The 19,144-nt window shown below is 32.9% G+C and overlaps 1 protein-coding gene across 1 annotated transcript in view; it reads left to right on the top strand.

Annotated features, from left to right (window-relative positions):
- LOC149413539 (head-specific guanylate cyclase-like) overlaps window positions 1–11,479 on the top strand; it is a 150,626-nt gene extending 139,147 nt beyond the window's left edge. The window contains exons 9-12 of the mRNA XM_089644418.1: window positions 3,223–3,389; window positions 9,095–9,238; window positions 9,604–9,758; window positions 10,899–11,479. Coding sequence (XP_089500544.1) covers window positions 3,223–3,389; window positions 9,095–9,238; window positions 9,604–9,758; window positions 10,899–11,097 — 665 coding nt within the window. The 3' untranslated portion in view covers window positions 11,098–11,479. The remainder of the gene's footprint in view (window positions 1–3,222; window positions 3,390–9,094; window positions 9,239–9,603; window positions 9,759–10,898) is intronic.
- The last annotated feature ends 7,665 nt before the right edge of the window (window positions 11,480–19,144 follow it).

The raw sequence follows: 19,144 nt of genomic DNA, 5'->3' as shown, positions 1-19,144 counted from the left end.
CAGTACATCTTTAAATGTAACTTAGGTATTTGTCAAAAAAAATGCTCTATTTTTACATCTTTTCAATTGTTTTTTTATTAAATACGCAAAAACTCCAGTAAAATCATACTAAACTAACTATATGTACTGTTCATATATTTTTCTTCATTTATATTTCTTTTTTCATTTAAACCATAGATAATGTAACCACAACTGTTTTGAATACATAACTTATAATACCCACGCACAGGCTTCGCGTTTGTTGGATTTTTTTGTTACTACCTTATATTTTGTATAATTATGTAGGTATAAAAAAAATGCCAATAAAACAAAAAAAGAGTCATATTTTATTAAATATTTTCACTATTTACGCTTAGTTATGATCTCCCTTTATGATACATATTTCCCTTTCAAACTAACTTCTTATTTTTTCAAGTTTACTACGTATCCTTATTCGTGTTTATTTCAAGAAAACATTATATCTAAATTTAATAAACTATGAACGAATTGAGTGCATGCACTTAAAACGTTAATTAAAAAATGTTGCATGTTCTAAATTCTAACATCAAGTGATGTTGTAGTTGTATTATGTTTATATTGTAAGTAAATTCTTATCTCAAAATATCCGATGCGTGCCGTAAGGCACTTCAATTAAAATTTGTGTTTGAAGTTATCATACAAATGCCGCTTAATCAAAAAGTGCTGTCTGTTTGGTTAATTAAAATAACGCTTTTTAATATCATCACAATTTCATCACCCCTTCTTTAATTATCATTGCGTAAAAGATAACAAGGGATTTTAGCTCTCAGAAAAAGAGGTTTTGTCCATTGATCAGAAAATTCTTAGAAGTATGCCTACCTATAATTACAAAGAGATTTGAAAGAAAAGTGTAAACAACTTACATTCGAGGATCGATAATCTCAGACACGCAAAATAAATTATGCACCTGTTCAAGAACGAATTTCAATTTTTTTCCAATTTTTAAGAAAAAATTCGATTTTATTTGGGCACACGGACAGAGGACAGAAACATTTGCTGTTGCCACGATATGTTATTCTTTCATTTTTACTGAGACGTACTGCTACACTACGTTTTATGAAAAACAATCATTTTGTTGGGCTTAAACAAAAATTAAAAACAAGAAATTATCTTTAGAACAAATATTCGTTCAAAAAACTAAAAAATACTATTAAGTTAATTTTTATATTATCTTTTTATAAACTGTAAGATTATTTCATAATAATTAAATTTTAAAACGCATGAAATTGGCAAATTTACCTCCACAATCAAGAAAAATCGAATTCTTCGCCTAAAAAAATTTGATAGCAGGTTTTAAAATTGAATAAAAATAATATTGGATAATAGAGCTTATGAAAGAAAATTCTGACGTGGGTTTTCAGTTCGTCATTTCAGTCTGTATTGCTTATTATTAATTATGACATGGGCTCTCAGTTCGTCATTACAGTCTGTATTGCTTTGTTATTAATTCTGACGTGGGCGTTCAGTTCGTCATTTCAGTCTGAATTGCTTATTATAAATTATGACTTAATCTTTCAGTTCGTCATTTCAGTCTGTATTGCTTCTTATTAATTCTGACATGGGCTCTTAGTTCGTCATTACAGTCTGTATTGCTTTGTTATTAATTCTGACGTGGGCGTTCAGTTTGTCATTTCAGTCTGAATTGCTTATTATTAATTATGACTTAATCTTTCAGTTCGTCATTTCAGTCTGTATTGCTTCTTATTAATTCTGACATGGGCTCTCAGTTTAGATATTTCTCTTTTTCTCTTCTTTTTCTCTTAGATTTACTTTTTTTTACTTTTAGAACGTTACTGAATGTTCTTAAGTAATTAGTAGGAATAGTAATTTATTCTGATATAAAATGTTATCATCAGATTTAAAAAAAAATGAATACCGCACAAGATGGATGTATCACTGGATGTTAAATTAAACTTTATCCAACACACTGATGACATCATTAACAAAGCCAATGAAATGCTGGGATTTATAATGCGCATAGCAAAACCCTTCCACAACATAAACACTATATATTCCCTTTACACCTCATATATTCGCCCACACCTGGAACACTGTACACCGATCTGGACTCCTTTATACCAAGCCCATATGGCCCCTGAGGTGATAACGCACAAAAGCGGCGCTATAAAAATTGTCCAATATTATTATTATTATTATTAAAGAATAGAATGAATTCAAAAAAATTTTTCAAACACATAAATTATAAACTAAACTTACACTTCTCAAATTATATCGAATCCATTAAATTTCACAATTCCAATCTCCAAACACGACGTCTAATTTTTTATTAAATCTTATTATTTAAAATCCTAAATAATTGTCTGGACTCACCAGAACTGACCAATTTAATATATCTTCATATTCCGTCTAGATCAACCCGACAATCTGATTTATTTTATCTACCCTTGTGTAGAACAAACATTCGAAAAAATTCCCCAAATCCTCGTATATGTGCACAATATAATACAAAATTTTACGGCATTGACATTTTTGGTAATAACCTAAAGAAATGTCGATATGAAGTAATGCGTACGATCGATAATTAATATGAGAGTGTGGAATGTATCGGCAGCATCTCCTATCCTCTTCCTATTTTCCTCTTCCTCTCCCCTTCCTTTAACACCAAATTAATTTTAAGATACTAAAACTTCAATTCTAATGCACTTTAAAATAAGAAACTTCTGTGGCTTGACTTCAGTTAGCTTGTATATTTGTATCTTTCATTGTATATTATATAAAAGCTGTTTGTTTCTAATAAATAAACAACAGCGCAAATTCTCATAACCATTTAGAACCAGTACGACTATTGCATTCCCAATAAGGGTATGTTGTGAGGCTGAAGGTAGTAGGGAGGGAAAGGAGATGTCTATTCAGATCTGGTCACACAACAAGGCTAAAGCAATTCCAAGCAATGTTTCAATTCTGAATGGTGGTCTTACACCAGGGCAATACTTAGAGTATCTTCCACTCTGAAATGTGCCGGAAATATACCTTATATTATTTCAATTGTGAATATTAAAAAATCAACCCATTGGTCTGCAAGTCCAGAGCCTTATCCTTCGACCACGAAGGCCTTCTCGGTTTCGTATATACATTGTAACAAAATAGGTACAGTTTGTAAATTTAAGGACGAAAATACACTTTTTAATGATCAACGTTTTAAAAGTGTATATGTACTTATTTCTTATTTGTATATTTTAACAGGTGAAACAATCGAAGCCAAGACACACGACAGGGTGACCATGCTGTTCAGTGACATCGTGGGATTCACCTCAATCTGTTCCACAACTACGCCAATGATGGTCATTAACATGCTGGAGGACTTGTACAGCGTGTTTGACGTGTTTTGCGGACAACTCGATGTTTATAAGGTAAATGAACTTTACAGGAACAAATACAGGTTGCCCCGGCTGTACACAAAGTTTTTCAAACAGATGTAGACAATAATTTTCTTATTGTTTTGTACGTCAAGTATGCAAAATTTCATCAAGGGCTATCGAAATTGTGCTTTAAAAGGTGGGTAAAGTGATGGGATGGTTTTTAAATTCCCACGTAGACTGTTACCTTTCTCTTGTTTTGAATGTCAAGTGTGCAAAATTTCATCAATCTTTAAATTAACAGAATCAGAATCCACGCTCCTACGCCGTCCACCCACCACAGACACACTTCTTTATATAAATAGATACACAAACGTGAATACTTTACTTATTTTATATAAAAAAATTATGGTTTTACCGCAAAAGACTCCCAACTGTTCCTGACCGTCTGGCGCCAATGAGACCCAATCGGGGTATGTTGTGAGGCTGAAGGTAGTGGAGGAGGGAAGGAGATGGGAAAGAAGAAGATGGGGAAGTACCTGGCTATTCATATCTGGTCACTAAACATGGATAAAGCCATTTCAAGCAACGCTCCAGTACTGAATGATGGTCCTACACCAGGGCAATACTTAAAGTATCTTTCACTCTGTAACTCGGTGCAAATATTAAGATTGTTTTAATGTTTTAATCGTGAAGTTAAAACATTAAAAATATAATAAAATTTACTTGAGCCCGTCGGGATTTCTACCCACGACCGTGTGACCTACGGGCGTGTTTCTGAAAATTTCACATTTGTTATACCATTTTAGACAGTTTTATTATTCTCACTCAATTTTAGCGTCACTAGACCAGTTGATGGGCATAAAAGTCCCACAAAGGACACCGCTGAAAACCTTGACAGAACATTCATATCCTGGGCAGAAAATTCCCACAACGCACAGCGCTGCAAACCTTCGCAGAACATTCATATCCTGGGCAGAAAATTCCCACAACGGACACCGCTGCAAACCTTCGCAGAACATTCATATCCTGGGCAGAAAAGTCCCACAATGGACACCGCTGCAAACCTTCGCAGAACATTCATTTCCTGGGCAGAAAAGTCACACAACGGACACCGCTGCAAACCTTAGTGGGACATTCATATACTTGGCAGAAGTCCCACAACGCACACTGCTGCAAACCTTCACAGAACATTTATATCCTGGGCAGAAAAAACCCACAACGCACTCCGCTGCAAACCTTCGCAGAACATTCATATCCTGGGCAGAAAAGTCCCACAATGGACACCGCTGCAAACCTTCGCAGAACATTCATTTCCTGGGCAGAAAAGTCACACAACGGACACCGCTGCAAACCTTAGTGGGACATTCATATACTTGGCAGAAGTCCCACAACGCACACTGCTGCAAACCTTCACAGAACATTTATATCCTGGGCAGAAAAAACCCACAACGCACTCCGCTGCAAACCTTCGCAGAACATTCATATCCTGGGCAGAAAAGTCCCACAATGGACACCGCTGCAAACCTTCGCAGAACATTCATATCCGCTTGCTGAGCTCCGTGGAAGCTGGTTTGTTCCCTTTCCACTGATTGGCTTGTCTATAGCCGAATGTCTTAAAACGTATTGTGCTTAGCACAGACGATATTATATTTTAATAAAAATACGGTGTACTCAATCTCATTCGCATTTTTTTTCAATGGTACAATACAATTTTCAGGAAGATTATTTCTTAAATAGGCACCATTTCAGTTACTCTAATGTACCAATATGTAAATAAAAAATAATAATAGGATACCAGTTATAATGTGTCTTGCGTGTAAAGGTAAAAACAACACAAACATAAACAACTAGAAATAGAATTAATTTGTAGACGACGCGACGTACTAATAAGATTCGTGTTTTCCAGGTGTTATTTAGCTCGGTATGTCTACCAACTAATCTATCTCCAATTGGTTTTCTAGCAATTTACCAAACATCCTTCTCATAACCGTGTTAATTTCGTGTCAAACAAACCTTCACATTTCCGTGACCTTGTCACAAACACTTGAGGAAATTAATGCCATTATACTAATGAGACTTTCCAAACAAAATGTATAAATTTCCTTGAATAATAATTTCACCTACGAAACAAAACCAATTATTCATAATTTGTTTACTTTTACAGGCGTTAATTAATGTTTCTTTGCAGACAACTAATTTGTCTTTTTAAGAACTTGAATATTTTTATTCTCAAAAAGAGGCACTTTAATTAATAACTTCTCAACTTCACAACACTTATTAATATTTTATTGTTCAATTTGACTCTTTCTACGTAAACTATTGTATCTCCAAAATCGTGATTGTTGAGAAGCGCGGTTTATAATCGATTTTGATCGCTACAAACCGATAATCGAATATAAACCGATTGAACTAATGTTTTCTACAAATGTTTCCATTTTCTTTAAGATTTGATTTTTAGTTTTAGCGAATATTTTTTAATACAGGGTTTTCCAATAAAAGGTGTTATTTTGAATAGCTCGCTATTTCGGTAGATGTTACTTTTGAAGCTGTCATTTTTGATATTTGACAAGTAAAAACTACGCCATTAATAAAAATGGAACAATACACGCTTCAACAACGCATTGAAATTATTAAAATTCACTTGAGTGAATCAAATTCAAATCATCTTGAGTGATGAGGCCCATTTCCACCTCGGTAGCTTCGTCAACAAGCAAAATTGTCGAATCTGGGGCTCGGAAAAACCAAGAATTATTGTTGAAAAGCCTCTCTATCCTCAACGTGTAACTGTTTGGTGCGGTTTATGGTCCGGCGGAGTCATTTTTTTTTCTTCATTTATTTCTATATAATATTTACAGTGTTCACATAATTGTTTATATTTGTACATGATATATTTCAAACTTATAACTATAATATGTTGTGTGTAAGGTAGGTTTCAGAAGGTGAAACTGTATGTGAGTAATATTGTATGTTTCGTGAACACCTCACTAGGAGAACCTGTGTTGAGGTGTTTACGTGATTATGTATAGGTGTGACAAGTATTTATGTGTTGTAGAAGAAAGTTTTTATTTTTATAAGTTTTTAATTTTTGTTTTTTTTTGTTTTTTATTAATTGAATATACAATTTCAATATTCATTGGACCTTACTTTTTCGAAAATGAGGCTGGAGCAACAGTTACGGTGAATGGATCGCTATCGAAAGATGATTAATGATTTTTTATGGCCGGAATTGGATGGTATTGATTTGGACAACGTTTGCTTTCAACAAGACGGCGCTACATGCCACATAAGCAACGAAAAAATTGATCTTTTGACGATTGAATATCAAAATAACACCTCTTATTGGAAAACCCTGTATCATATTAGAACAACAAATATTTAATCAGAACAATACGTCTACGAATCTGTTATTGTTGTAGTTTTAGATAAGTAGACGTAGACGTAACAATATTGCGTTCATTGTTTTAATGATAGATTGTTTTGATGATAAGAATTGACAATTAAACTAACAGAGAACAAGTGAGACTGCACTGAGAAATGCACTTCGTTAACAAGGGGCGGCACTGGTGCGCGCACTCTTATTTGCACATGGTCCGGCGCCGTCTTATAAATATTTCGCGAAAATCAATCTCAAGACTGCTTTGCTCCGCCTGTACTTCTTCTCATTTGAATCCCTATAACCGCCTTTGACTTTCGACTTTGCCCTTTGTTGGACCACAGCCTTCTATCTCCTTGCAACCGAACCAGGCTCTGAATATATAGCAGCTTGCCGACTGAAAACCCGGCGCTCCTATTTACAGTCAATTTAAAGGACACCCGTCTGATACACTAATTAGTAGTAACTGTTGAGAAAGGATTGCAATCTAGCAGAATGTGAACTCGAAATAGGATCCTTTATGTGAGGAAAACCGCTGACGTTTGCTCGAAAGTTTTCCAAGCAACTAAAGGTCATGATGTCTAGTCCTTATTATCGATTTTTTAGACCAAAATTTAAAACAGAAAAATCAGTAAAAGATACAGTCGCATCTAGCACTTGAACCCAGGACCTTCGCCTTGCCGGGGCGTTTCTCTACCAACTGAGCTAATGGGACCCTATTTTCTTCGGTCTTTTTACCTGCATAATACTTCGAATAAGAACAATCAGCATTATTTTATTTTTCTTAACGCACATCTTTATTGACTGCTATCTTTATTTATGATCGTAAGATTCCACTCGAACTAAATGCAATCTAGATAGTGTCTAGGATAAAAATACCGTATTTTTTTTTTAATACGCGACATCTATTGACGTTTCTGCAAATCTAGAATGAATATTTTTATTTATTTTTGGCAAATCTTTATGAGTAAAACCTCAAAATGTAATAATTAATTATTTAAGATAATATTTTCGAATTTTTTAGACGTAAATTTGAAACAGAAGCATCAGAAATTGATGCAATTGCATCTAGGACTTGAACTCAGGACCTTCGCTTTGCCGGAGCGTTGTTCTACAAAAAAATTGCTAAAATTATCACTTAATAGCATAAAACCTAGTCGCTCTCCACGTCTGTCTGTTTGTGTGCTTAGTTCTTCTAAACTAAGCAACGGACTATGATATGGTTTTTACTATCATTTAGAAAATTCTCCCGAAAGTTTTAAATATACAATATGTGCACGTTATATTAATAGAAAATAGAGAAAAATCGATGTTTTGTAATCAAGTCGGAAAAAATATTTTCGGGTGCTTACATTTCTAATGATGGCTGAACCATCAAAATAATGTCCGATAAAATTGTATATCTTAACCTTTCCCTTACTGTGCTAAAAAAATCCACGCGTTCCTGTGCTGTGTAGTCAATACACATCTCAAAATAAGCGATTTAATATCGGAAAAATATGAATATTCATAGCTAATCGATTATGTTTATTATATTTTATATCAAAAGTGATAATAATTGTAAATTGCTGAAAACATAAAAAAACCATAGGCAGATGCTAAAGAAACGTGCGAGGGGTCCACATCTAACGATGGTTCGCGGGCGACTGGCTAGCGGCTGGCGGCTGGCACAAACACAGCTATGAAGTCGTAGGTATCGATGGTCTAAACCAAAATACAACTGCAAACGTGTGGATGTCTCATGTTTCCGCATAGCGAATTAAAGCGGGACATCAATAACGTGTCATTTCCTCGCACACTCTTCGCGTATTAGTATCACACGGTTGATTGTATTGGTGTATTTGTTCCCGATTTATAACAAAAATCTCTGATTTTTAATTGAATTTGAAAACTATGTAAAATATTATTTTTTAATTCAGTGCGTAAATGTATAACGAAGGAATACCTAAAATCTGAATCCTGAATTTATTATATTTATAGAGTTATTAAAGTTTTTAGAAGCAATGTGTAGTAAATACACACCACAGATAAGGAAAGGTTAAAAGGCCTACAGAAAAGTCCGCGATGGTATATGTCTATCCCCTAAGGATAATCCTCAGGAATTTCGAGTAAATGTTAGCTAGTCTACCATAATTTAAAATTACAATTTGAGATTTTACTCAAGAATTTATTTAAAAAATAATATATTTTCATTTCAGAACCACTTCTTTGTTTAAAGCAGTAAATTTGTTAAAACTTTCCGCCTTTTTATGAAAGATTATTCCTACGCAGGACGAAGTAAAAACTTAAAACAAGAACAGAATGTATAGTTTTCGCATAGGAAAAACACAATGAGGATATTTCTAAGAATATTTCGGTATAATTTTGATTTGAATTGTTTTAGGTTGAAACCATCGGAGACGCGTATTGCGTGGCCAGTGGTCTCCAAGGCACCACCAATACACATGCGCAGAGGATTGCTTGGATGGCTCTGCGCATGGTAGAAGTGTGCGCAGACCATCTTACCCACTTAGGAGACCCCATAAAGGTACGTTACGTGCATTTAAAATGACGTGGCATTATCTTTTTTACTTCTACAATCATGTAGAATCGCCTCCTGAAGTTAGCACACTTTACCCCCGGATAACCAATTTAAAGGAATACGGTCGCAACTGGGACAAATATGGAAAAACAATTCAAGATTTAAATGTGTTTTAAAGTAGTTTATAATGATATGTAGTGTCAAAAATTCTTATTTGTAAAATAAGATCGATAAAAACGACCGACTTCATTAATTAAGTCTGTGTTCGAGCTCCAGTTGCAACAGTTGCAAAATGTTTTATTCTATTATTATACCTTCTCTGAGAGTTGTTAATATTATTACAATGATGTTTTATTATTAATTTTACCCAGATGCGCATAGGCCTCCATACCGGCACAGTTCTAGCTGGAGTGGTGGGAAAAACGATGCTGAAATATTGCCTTTTTGGACACAATTGCACCCTGGCCAACAAGTTCGAGTCCGGCTCTGAACCCCTAAAGATCAACGTTAGCCCTACGACATACGAGTAAGTTGATTCCCTGTATATATGATTTACAATTGATTGAAAATATGATTTTTTATTAATTTATTTTCAAATCGGTGCAAACACAAATAGAATGACAGTTACTTATTATAGATATAAGTGGGTACAGTGGTGTTATATAAATTACATATCGGTACAAAATATATTTATAATCGCAATCTCACCAAAGAAGAAATTGTTTCTTGTTCTTGGTGAGCGAGTTACACTAATTATAAGGAAAATAGAAAAACATTATGCAATAGGTATGTATAATAGAAACAATTGAATCTTGTACACGTGATGTACATACATAGGATTATGTTACATACTAAATATTAAGCAACTAAGAGAGTAATCAGAAACATCTGAAAAAGTAGATATAAATATTGACTGTTAATAAATATAAAGAAAGGGAAAAACAGGCAATTATTTAGTTAATTATTTCTGACAAGTATAACTTCAGTTTGATTTTAAGTTTGTTGATATCTTTTAATTTCTTTATTTCAATCGGAAGGTTGTTGAAATACTATATTCCTAAATAGATATAATTGTTTTAAATTAGTTGCTTATTGAATTTTGGTATTTCGATGTTGTATTGATATCTTTTTGATAGGTGGGTTTCAAAGTTTTTGATGATATTATCTCTGTTAATGTGAATAATTGCATTTTTTTAAGTAATAATAATATGACTTATTCCATATAATTATGCCTAACAAATGTTTCCACGACAAACAGAACAGAAAATTGTGGAAAAGTGAATAAAATAGCAAAAAACTACATACGTAATTTTTAAAAGTTCCTTTTTAAATTTAAATGATATTCTAATCATTTGGTTCATAAAAAAAATTACACAACTGATAAACAACCATTATTATATATTGTAAATGGTTTATTGGTTTTGTATAATTTGAAATACTTTTACCAGTTACAACTTATTAAAACACTTTGATTGCCTTTGACAAAACTTAACTCGGTCTAAACTGGGCATTATTTGTCCAGTTTGTGTTTTCTTCAGACGTAGTCTGTAGTTACGAATTAACTAAAACGTTCAACCTTTTCACAGCAGATTTTACTAGAAAGATAGGTGCTTCGTTAACAACAAGATTATTACATTTGTTACAACATTTAACATATTTTCCTTAGGTGGTTAATCCAGTCCCCAGGCTTCGAAATGGAGGCTCGAGATCGCTCTTGTCTCCCCAACTCTTTCCCTGAAGACATCCCTGGAACCTGCCATTTCTTGAAGCGCTACCTCCATCCTGGATTAGACCCCAACGCATCGCAAGAGGATCACATCATACAAGCCTTAAAGGACTACGGGATAGGACAACCGAAAGAGTAGCGGTGAGACCGACGCCCACCGGGTCAGCTAAGGGCGTCTCCACAAGAAACTACGCAACCAACAACAAACTTCGACGCTTTAAGCACTCCGACACAATTTCTGCAATATCAAAAAGGTTCCACGCCTTTTAATCTACCTAATATCACTGATCAAGGAAACATACATGCTCAAAAGGCAATAGGCCGAGCGTTTCCAATCTTATCTCCTTCTAATTTATCACGTTTCCCGTTGAAATCGGCACAGTTATCACGGCTTCCTTTAAGACCGACGCCATTAGAGCCTTCGTCGAGACCCTCGCCTTTAACGACGTCACACTTGGACCCGCTACGACACAGATTAAAGGGATTTGGTTGGGCTCCTCGTAATAAAGTCACAGGACTTCTCGAGACGGATTTGTAGCCGTTACGATGCGTAGGCACTGTCCTAGAATAGAAATCACTAGATCACCTACATCTATGTTTTAATCACATTCTTAGTTTTAAATGTACACCTTAATCGTTTCACAAAAAAAGCTTTAATTGTTTGACACTATTTTAAAGGCGTTATTTACAATATGCAGCACTTTCTTGGTGTTTTTCACCACATAAACTATATTAGAAGACACTTAAATTAAAAGATATTTTGTTTGTGTTACGCCTTGAATATTCATAATTATTTTAGAACTTCTAAGACCCGATTGTTTCATGTATGTTACAGCTATAGCGGTGAGTAAATCCTTTGTTTTTGAGGATCGAGTGTTACCATAGCCTTAGGTTTGGTTGTTTCAACGTTCGCAACCATTTAAATTTTACAAGATTTGGGCGATCTCTGATAAGCGCTGTTATTGAGTCCATTTCAACGCTTGATTAAATTTAAAACAGTCACGTTCTAATGCTTGAGAGCTGATCACAATTTTATCAAAAGCGAAAAAGGGCCGAGAATCAGGGGTAAATGAGGACCATTTAAATTCGGAAAAGCGCTAATAGAATTTGACGTTAAAATTGGGGCTCAAACAACCCAACCTTACCATATATTATGGTCGTTCAAGAATCAAACACTTGGAACCGTCCAAGTTTACAGTCTTATATATTGGACCGGAAGTTTATTACATAGCTATTTCACAAATGAAACAACCTGAACTAACCCTCTCATTCTAGTAAAACTGTGCCACACTCATATTATGTGACATTATCTCTAACGAAAGATTTGATCAAATTTATGAGCCAAAGTTATTTACCAGTTTTACGAGATTGTTCATAAAAATGATTTTATCACGCATTTGTGAAAAAGTTCATTTTAACAATTATGTACAGGATACACCAAAAATACTTGAAAGTAACTAAATCTTCAAGTATCGGGTGTTCTTAGTGCATCCAACCCATAGATATTAAAAACAAGGGGAGATATTTCATTTCTCGATCTACGTCCAAGCTGTAAGGTCTATCAAAGCGGTGAAGCCAATGAAAAAAGGAGAAACATATTCATAATATATCGAGTCGTTAATTTGAGTCGTATTCGCATGACTCATTTTACTCTTTTATAGCGCCATTCAAATAATTATTACATTTCAGAGTCGCAAACGGCGGTTGAACTTGGTCATTTGTACCTATTAACTACCTAGCAATTTATTTTTCTCCTGCGTGCGTGCCGGTACCAAGAAACGTACAATCATTCATACGCTTACGCTGGGCCATGGGCCAATGAGCCATGGTTCAATTGAGCCGTCTTTCAATTGAGCCGTGGTTCAATTGAGCCGTCGTTCAATTGAGCCGTCGTTCAATTGAGCCTTCGTTCAATTGAGGCTTCGTTCAATTGAGCCGTCGTTCAATTGAGCCTTCGTTCAATTGAGGCTTCGTTCAATTGAGGCTTCGTTTAATTGAGCCGTCGTTCAATTGAGCTGTCATTCAATTGAGCCGTCGTTTAATTGATTCTACTGTAAGCTATTCGCTGTGACCTATCGCTACTTCATTCTTATAATGGTTCATGGCCCATTCCCCTTGTATATATTACCAATGATCCGATGTGCTTATTGAATTTCTTACTTTTTGTATCCATACTCGAATCAAAAAGAACACTATTTCTTTATATTTCCATCCGAACTGATTAACACTTCATCATGTATCAAAGAGTATTTGTAAATATGTAGACAAGATTCTAAACTTGTTGTAAACTAACTTTTAAGCAAACCGCACTATCAAATACTGTATTAAGTTCTGGATATTATTTACCTAACTATGAAAACTTATAATTAAAACATGCATCATAATTTTTGTCCCATAATTTGACTGATCTGTTAATATTTAATTTTAAGTTTTTTGTTTTATATATTCAATAATATTATTGTTCAACTTAAAGAATTTTTATTAATTTATGACCAAGTTCTGCTGTGTAATATTGTTATTACGTTATACAGCAATTTCGCCTTCTAAAGGTATCACCAAATGGTGGTGAGGGCAAATACAGACTTATGATTAAAAGCATTTTGATTTTATTTTTATTACCTATGCCATTACTGATTTCCGAGTGAAATATCAAAAATTATTAATGGTTTAAAGTTTTCCTCAATTACTGCATTGCTTAAATTTGACTAAGGGATGTTAAGTTAAGATTAATAAATGATTATTTATTATTTAATAAATAGTAATTAATTAATAATTTGGATGACTCTGGAGTTTCCTTTTCATGCAATATTATTTTACCAACTTGTATTTTTGTTCATTTATTAAATTTATTTTTATTTTTTTTTATTTCCAATTGTTCTCAAAGATTGAGTTTACGGCCTTCATTTTAAATATGTAACGGAGTTGGCTTATTATTATCATCGAGTGAGTGATTTTTATCTAGGAGGTGTTTTCTTATAATTGAAAATTGAATAATAATATTTTTGAATGAAATAAACTTAATAACAATAAATACAAAAAATGTTGTTTGAATTTGGTAGACATTTTCGTGCGTTTCATACGTCTCTAGGGTCGAATATAGAGTTTCCAATGTTATACCTCACCTATCACTTGGGCTCTTTTGTTTGTATGAATACGCCGACCTATTGAAGTACGACAATTCCTTTGTTAAGTAATAATAAACTATTATCTGCGCTTGTTATCACCCCGTCCGTTGATCCCTTGACTGTTCATCCCTCGGACAGTTGAACCCCCGAACATTTGATCTCTCATTCAGTTGATCCCTCTAAAAATAATCCTCTTGTCTTGAAGTTAATTATTTATATTCGTTAGTACTAGCATCCACCCAACCTAATCTAAAATTAAACTAACATGTTAAAAACAACAATAAACATAATTTACGTATAGCAACTTGTAAAAGAAATAATATGTAATTTCAACATAAAAAAATTTCATTGATATTTTAGGAAAATAAGTAGTATTTTCTTAGAAATTTGCTCCCAACCCATCTAAAATATAATATAATATATTTATAACATTAGGATAATGATAAATGCCGATAAATATTGAAAAAACTTAATCGGGGATCAATAAGGAAGTTGAGTAAAAAATATTTTGACTTATAAAAAATATGTTCATGTAGATCAAAAAATATCGATTCTAAATATATAAATATATTTCTATATTATTATTCTTAGAATTAGTTAAACGTTCTTGAAAAAGCATTCAATAGCAATAGACTGTATACGCTCCACGATTGGTCGAAAGAATTCTGACGTCACATGTGTCGTGATTGTACGTACAACAGATCACCTATGGTGCATCTCTTTCTATTACATGAGAGATGGTTGGTTTAGATGAGAGAGGTGTATAGGCCAAAGGTTTATTTGGGTTTGTCAAATATATGTACGTATTTGTTGTTATTATTATATGAAATGGATTTCTAAAGATACATATTCGGATAGTGCTTTATAATAATATGTTGTTTATTGCATAACTTAGAAGTTTTTATTATTATACATGTCACATAGCATGTGATACACTTCAGGCCGCCGGCCGCCCAGAAAAGTCAAACAGTGAACTGGGCTGTAAACCGTTATTTTACTATTGGTCTTTACTTTTCTGCGCGGTGGTCCTGAATTCGCGCGGGGAACGTCAACAAGTAGCGACGGCAATACCGTACAAGTACCGTACCGGGCGAGAAAAGCAAATATTCTAACTTAAAATATTAATTTAACTATGAAATCTTAATCAATTTTCTTTTTTTTAATAACATCAATTCTAATAGACGGTTAACATTGGTAAAAAAATTACTGGAATTCCTTGTTGAAGAATTACAAATTTTTAGATACAAAATGCTTATGCGACGTGGTTTTCAGAGTTCGAATGACGTCACACCACACCCCGCCTGTTACCGCTCGGATTCCGCTCGTTTTGGCGGGCTTAATAAAATTTAAACTTTGAGAATTAATTTAATTATGAAAAAAAAAATTAAAAAAAAAAAATACCAGTATTTAAGTTTGAATGCGAACATTGATAAAAAAAAATAAAAAAAATGGACTCAACTTCCTTATTGTCAGAGGGATCAACTGGCAGAAGGACCAACTGTCAGAGGATCAACTGTAAGGGGTTCAAGTTTCGTGTCCCAATGTAAACCTGGGTTTAAGTGATTCGTAGTGTTGTGTAATCAGTTTGCAATTAAATATGAACGAAATGATTTGGACAGAGTGTTTAGAATTTTTTTTCACTACTCCATCGCAAATTAACTGATTTACAATGTATTTTTTTGTTTTTTTTTTTAAATTGTACAATGTTTCCACGAAGTAATTAATTTTAAATTAAAATCACTTTTAGAAGCTGTAAGTTAAGTGTACCTATGTATAAATGCATATTTCACCTCACTGCTGTACATTGTGACTAGTCTAAGATACATTCGAAATAAGTATAAAATATTTTTCTTCAAACATCAAACCCAATTTTCCCTATGTAAGAAATAATCATTTTTCTACCTTGTGAAAAACATCTTTAAACATTTGTTATTGACGTTCTACTATTGCCATTTATTGCACGTTTTTTTCCCATTAAATATAATATATCACTCAAGAAAAGTTTTTTATTAAAGAAAACAAACGATTTTTCTCTTTCGTTTTTTTCGAAATACATGTAATAAATTATTATATACTCAAAAAATAGAGTTTTTAGGTCGTAAAAAAATTGTTTTTTTTTATACCTTCTTTACGTTCCGAGATGAATAGGTGCAGTTTTTACATCCTCAAAGGAATACCTTTTATTTGTTCTCGAAGGAACATCCTGTTGATTTTACCAAAAATGAATACTTTGTTTTTCTCCTCAAAGAAAAACCCTCGGATCTATTCTCAAATGAACACCTTGTTACTAAATGAATACTGAATTTATGTTACCGAATGAATGTTGTGTTTTTAAAAACCTTTCATTTATTCTCAAATTAATACCTTGTTACTAAATGAATACTGTGTTTATGTTATCAAATAAATACTGTGTTTTGTACTCACAGGAAAAACCTTTAATTTGTTGTCAAAGAAACACCTTGCTACCAAATGAATATTGTGTTTATATTACCAAATGAATATTGCGTTTTGTCACCAAAAAAAAAACCTTCAATTTTTTGTCAAAGGAACACCTTGTTACCAAATGAATATTGTATTTATGTTACCAAATGAATATTGCGTTTTGTCCTCAAAGGAAAAACCTTCAATTTCATGTCAAAGAAGCACCTTATTACCAAATTAATGCTGTGTTTTTGTCATCAAAAGAAAACCCTTTAGTTTGATCTCAAAGGAACACCTTGTTACCAAATTAATATTTTTTTTATGTTACAAAATGAATACTGCGTTTAGTCCTCAAAGGAAAAACCTTCAATTTTTTTGTCGAAGCCACACCTTGTTACCAAATGAATATAGTGTTTTTGTCCTCAAAGGAAAACCCTCGTTAATATCTTCAAAGAATACCCTGTTAGTGTTGTAAACTTATTATTACTAACCTTAAAATGTTATCTAAAATAACAACTTTTTCTAACAAGTTGCATCACCAGTTGGTCGATCAATAGTACAAATATATATTTTCAATCCATTTGTCCAACGTACGTGATGCTTCGCTAAAACGTTGATATATATCATTTGAATTATGTAAAGAATAGAATGTGTATAGGCAGATAATATTTTATTTATACTTACCTGGCAGGATCCTCCATCCTCCCATGAGTCGGTAAGAAATTGACATAAACGGAGTGCTGTAAAAAGTTATGCAGATAATTCTGACTTTGAATAGCGCTCCAGACCGTTACCTTACTTTAATTTTCTGCCTTAGAGTCTTACAGGACTCGATTTATCTCAATTCCTTAAGACATTCCCATGGGACGACCGCCTTAGATTACAATATTAATTTATTAAAAGATTACAATTTTATTGTCCTGAAAGTAATTTCGTAATCTTTCTATGACCTCAAAATAACTTTTTTTTAATATTCTTACAGGAATGCATTTTTTATGTCCTCAGCAAAATGTATATATGTATTCAGTCTTTAAAAGAAATACATGCTTATGTTCTCAATTGAATACAGTCTTTATGTCTCTAAAAATATTCTTAATGATCAATGAAGTAAATGTATTATGTAGGTATGTGTTGTATATATTTATATTGTTTGAAACAAAAATTGTATATGTGTATTTTAGAATCCTTCAAATGCAATCTTTCACATTTCCTGAAATAGCTTTATGTCTATAACATTATGTTTATTTATATAAGAAGTTTTAATTAATATATCTAGGTTAACTTTTCTTATGAAAAGAATAATTGCAAAATACTTTACAAATAAAATAAAATACATAAAGTTAAAATTACATTGCATTATTATAGACCAATCATAGATATCTTAAACTATTACGGTAAGCCTATTTATTGTTAAATAACGATAATTAACTACTTTGTATAAATGTTTCTAAAAAATACTCTTTGTAGTTTTATGCAACAAGAAATAATGCTTTAAACTGCACCCTTGAATTAAAATATTGTAGAAAAATCTGAATAATAACAATTTAATGTATGTAGTTATAAGTTATTATTTTAAATATGTATGAATGTACACCTATTTGAAATAATTACTGTGTAATATAAAATGATTTCAGATTCAAATAATATTAAGGGTAAACGTAACGCACGCCTTCACAGATGGCGATAATGTAATGTGACAAGTCAAAATATTTCACCAAAAAATGTAGATATAATATGTCTCAACGCCATCTAGTGGGAAATTCAGCACTAACAAAGCCTTTCCTACAAAAATAAAGTGGTTGCTTACAGTTGAAAAAAATTTAATAAGCAGTAATTGTCGATTGAAGTACCAGTACATATTTAATTATTTGGCGTGCTGGAGATAAGCCGACTCAGTGGTCTAGAGCATTTGACCGGACATCAGAAAGCGCGGGTTCAATTCCCGTCGGCGGCATTTATTTTTACTCGGGAGATGTTTTCAATTTGTATTGATATTTCAGGCGACTAATTATTTCTTATAATAATTGGTTAATGTAATTATTTTATTAGAATTCCCTTTTTGTAAGTTATGCTTCAAAATCAACACATACGAAAATGTATGAATAAATAGATGTTCTGATGAAAACTCAATTTTTCCAAAGGCATAAAATGCAAAATCACAATTCAATCCAATATTGTATTTGTTTGCATTTCTTGAGGGAATTGAGTTAATAAATAAACAAAACTATGCATTCATATTTTAAAGCAACTTGCAAAAAGTGCATTTTAATAAAATAATGCCATAATGAACGCGTAGATTTTAACTTATGTTACACTTACCAATAAATTCATGTTTCAACGGAATGAATTTCAATAGTAGCTTTTAAATATTTTTCTTCATTTCACATATCCTGAGTTTTTCCTCCGGCCCCTTTGATCTTCTGGGATGGTGTGTGGGTGGTATTTAAAATTAAGGCGATGCACTACGTAGTGTAATATTTTAAATCGAGCCGCTATCAATAACACCCCTTACGTAGATGGCGATAAAGTTTAAATTCCCGCTTAACACCATCCGCCTGTTTTGATTTATGCAGGAAAAAAACATGGCCAAAAAGTGACTTTTATTTTATTCTTTTGATGTTCAGGCATAAATATTAAAAT

Source organism: Hesperophylax consimilis, chromosome 21 (genome assembly GCF_061612785.1).
Source record: "Hesperophylax consimilis isolate HC1 chromosome 21, BYU_Hcon_1.0, whole genome shotgun sequence".
Lineage (NCBI taxonomy): Eukaryota > Metazoa > Arthropoda > Insecta > Trichoptera > Limnephilidae > Hesperophylax > Hesperophylax consimilis.
The sequence above is the reverse complement of the archived record's forward strand: the minus strand, read 5'-3'. Positions and strand labels throughout refer to the sequence as shown.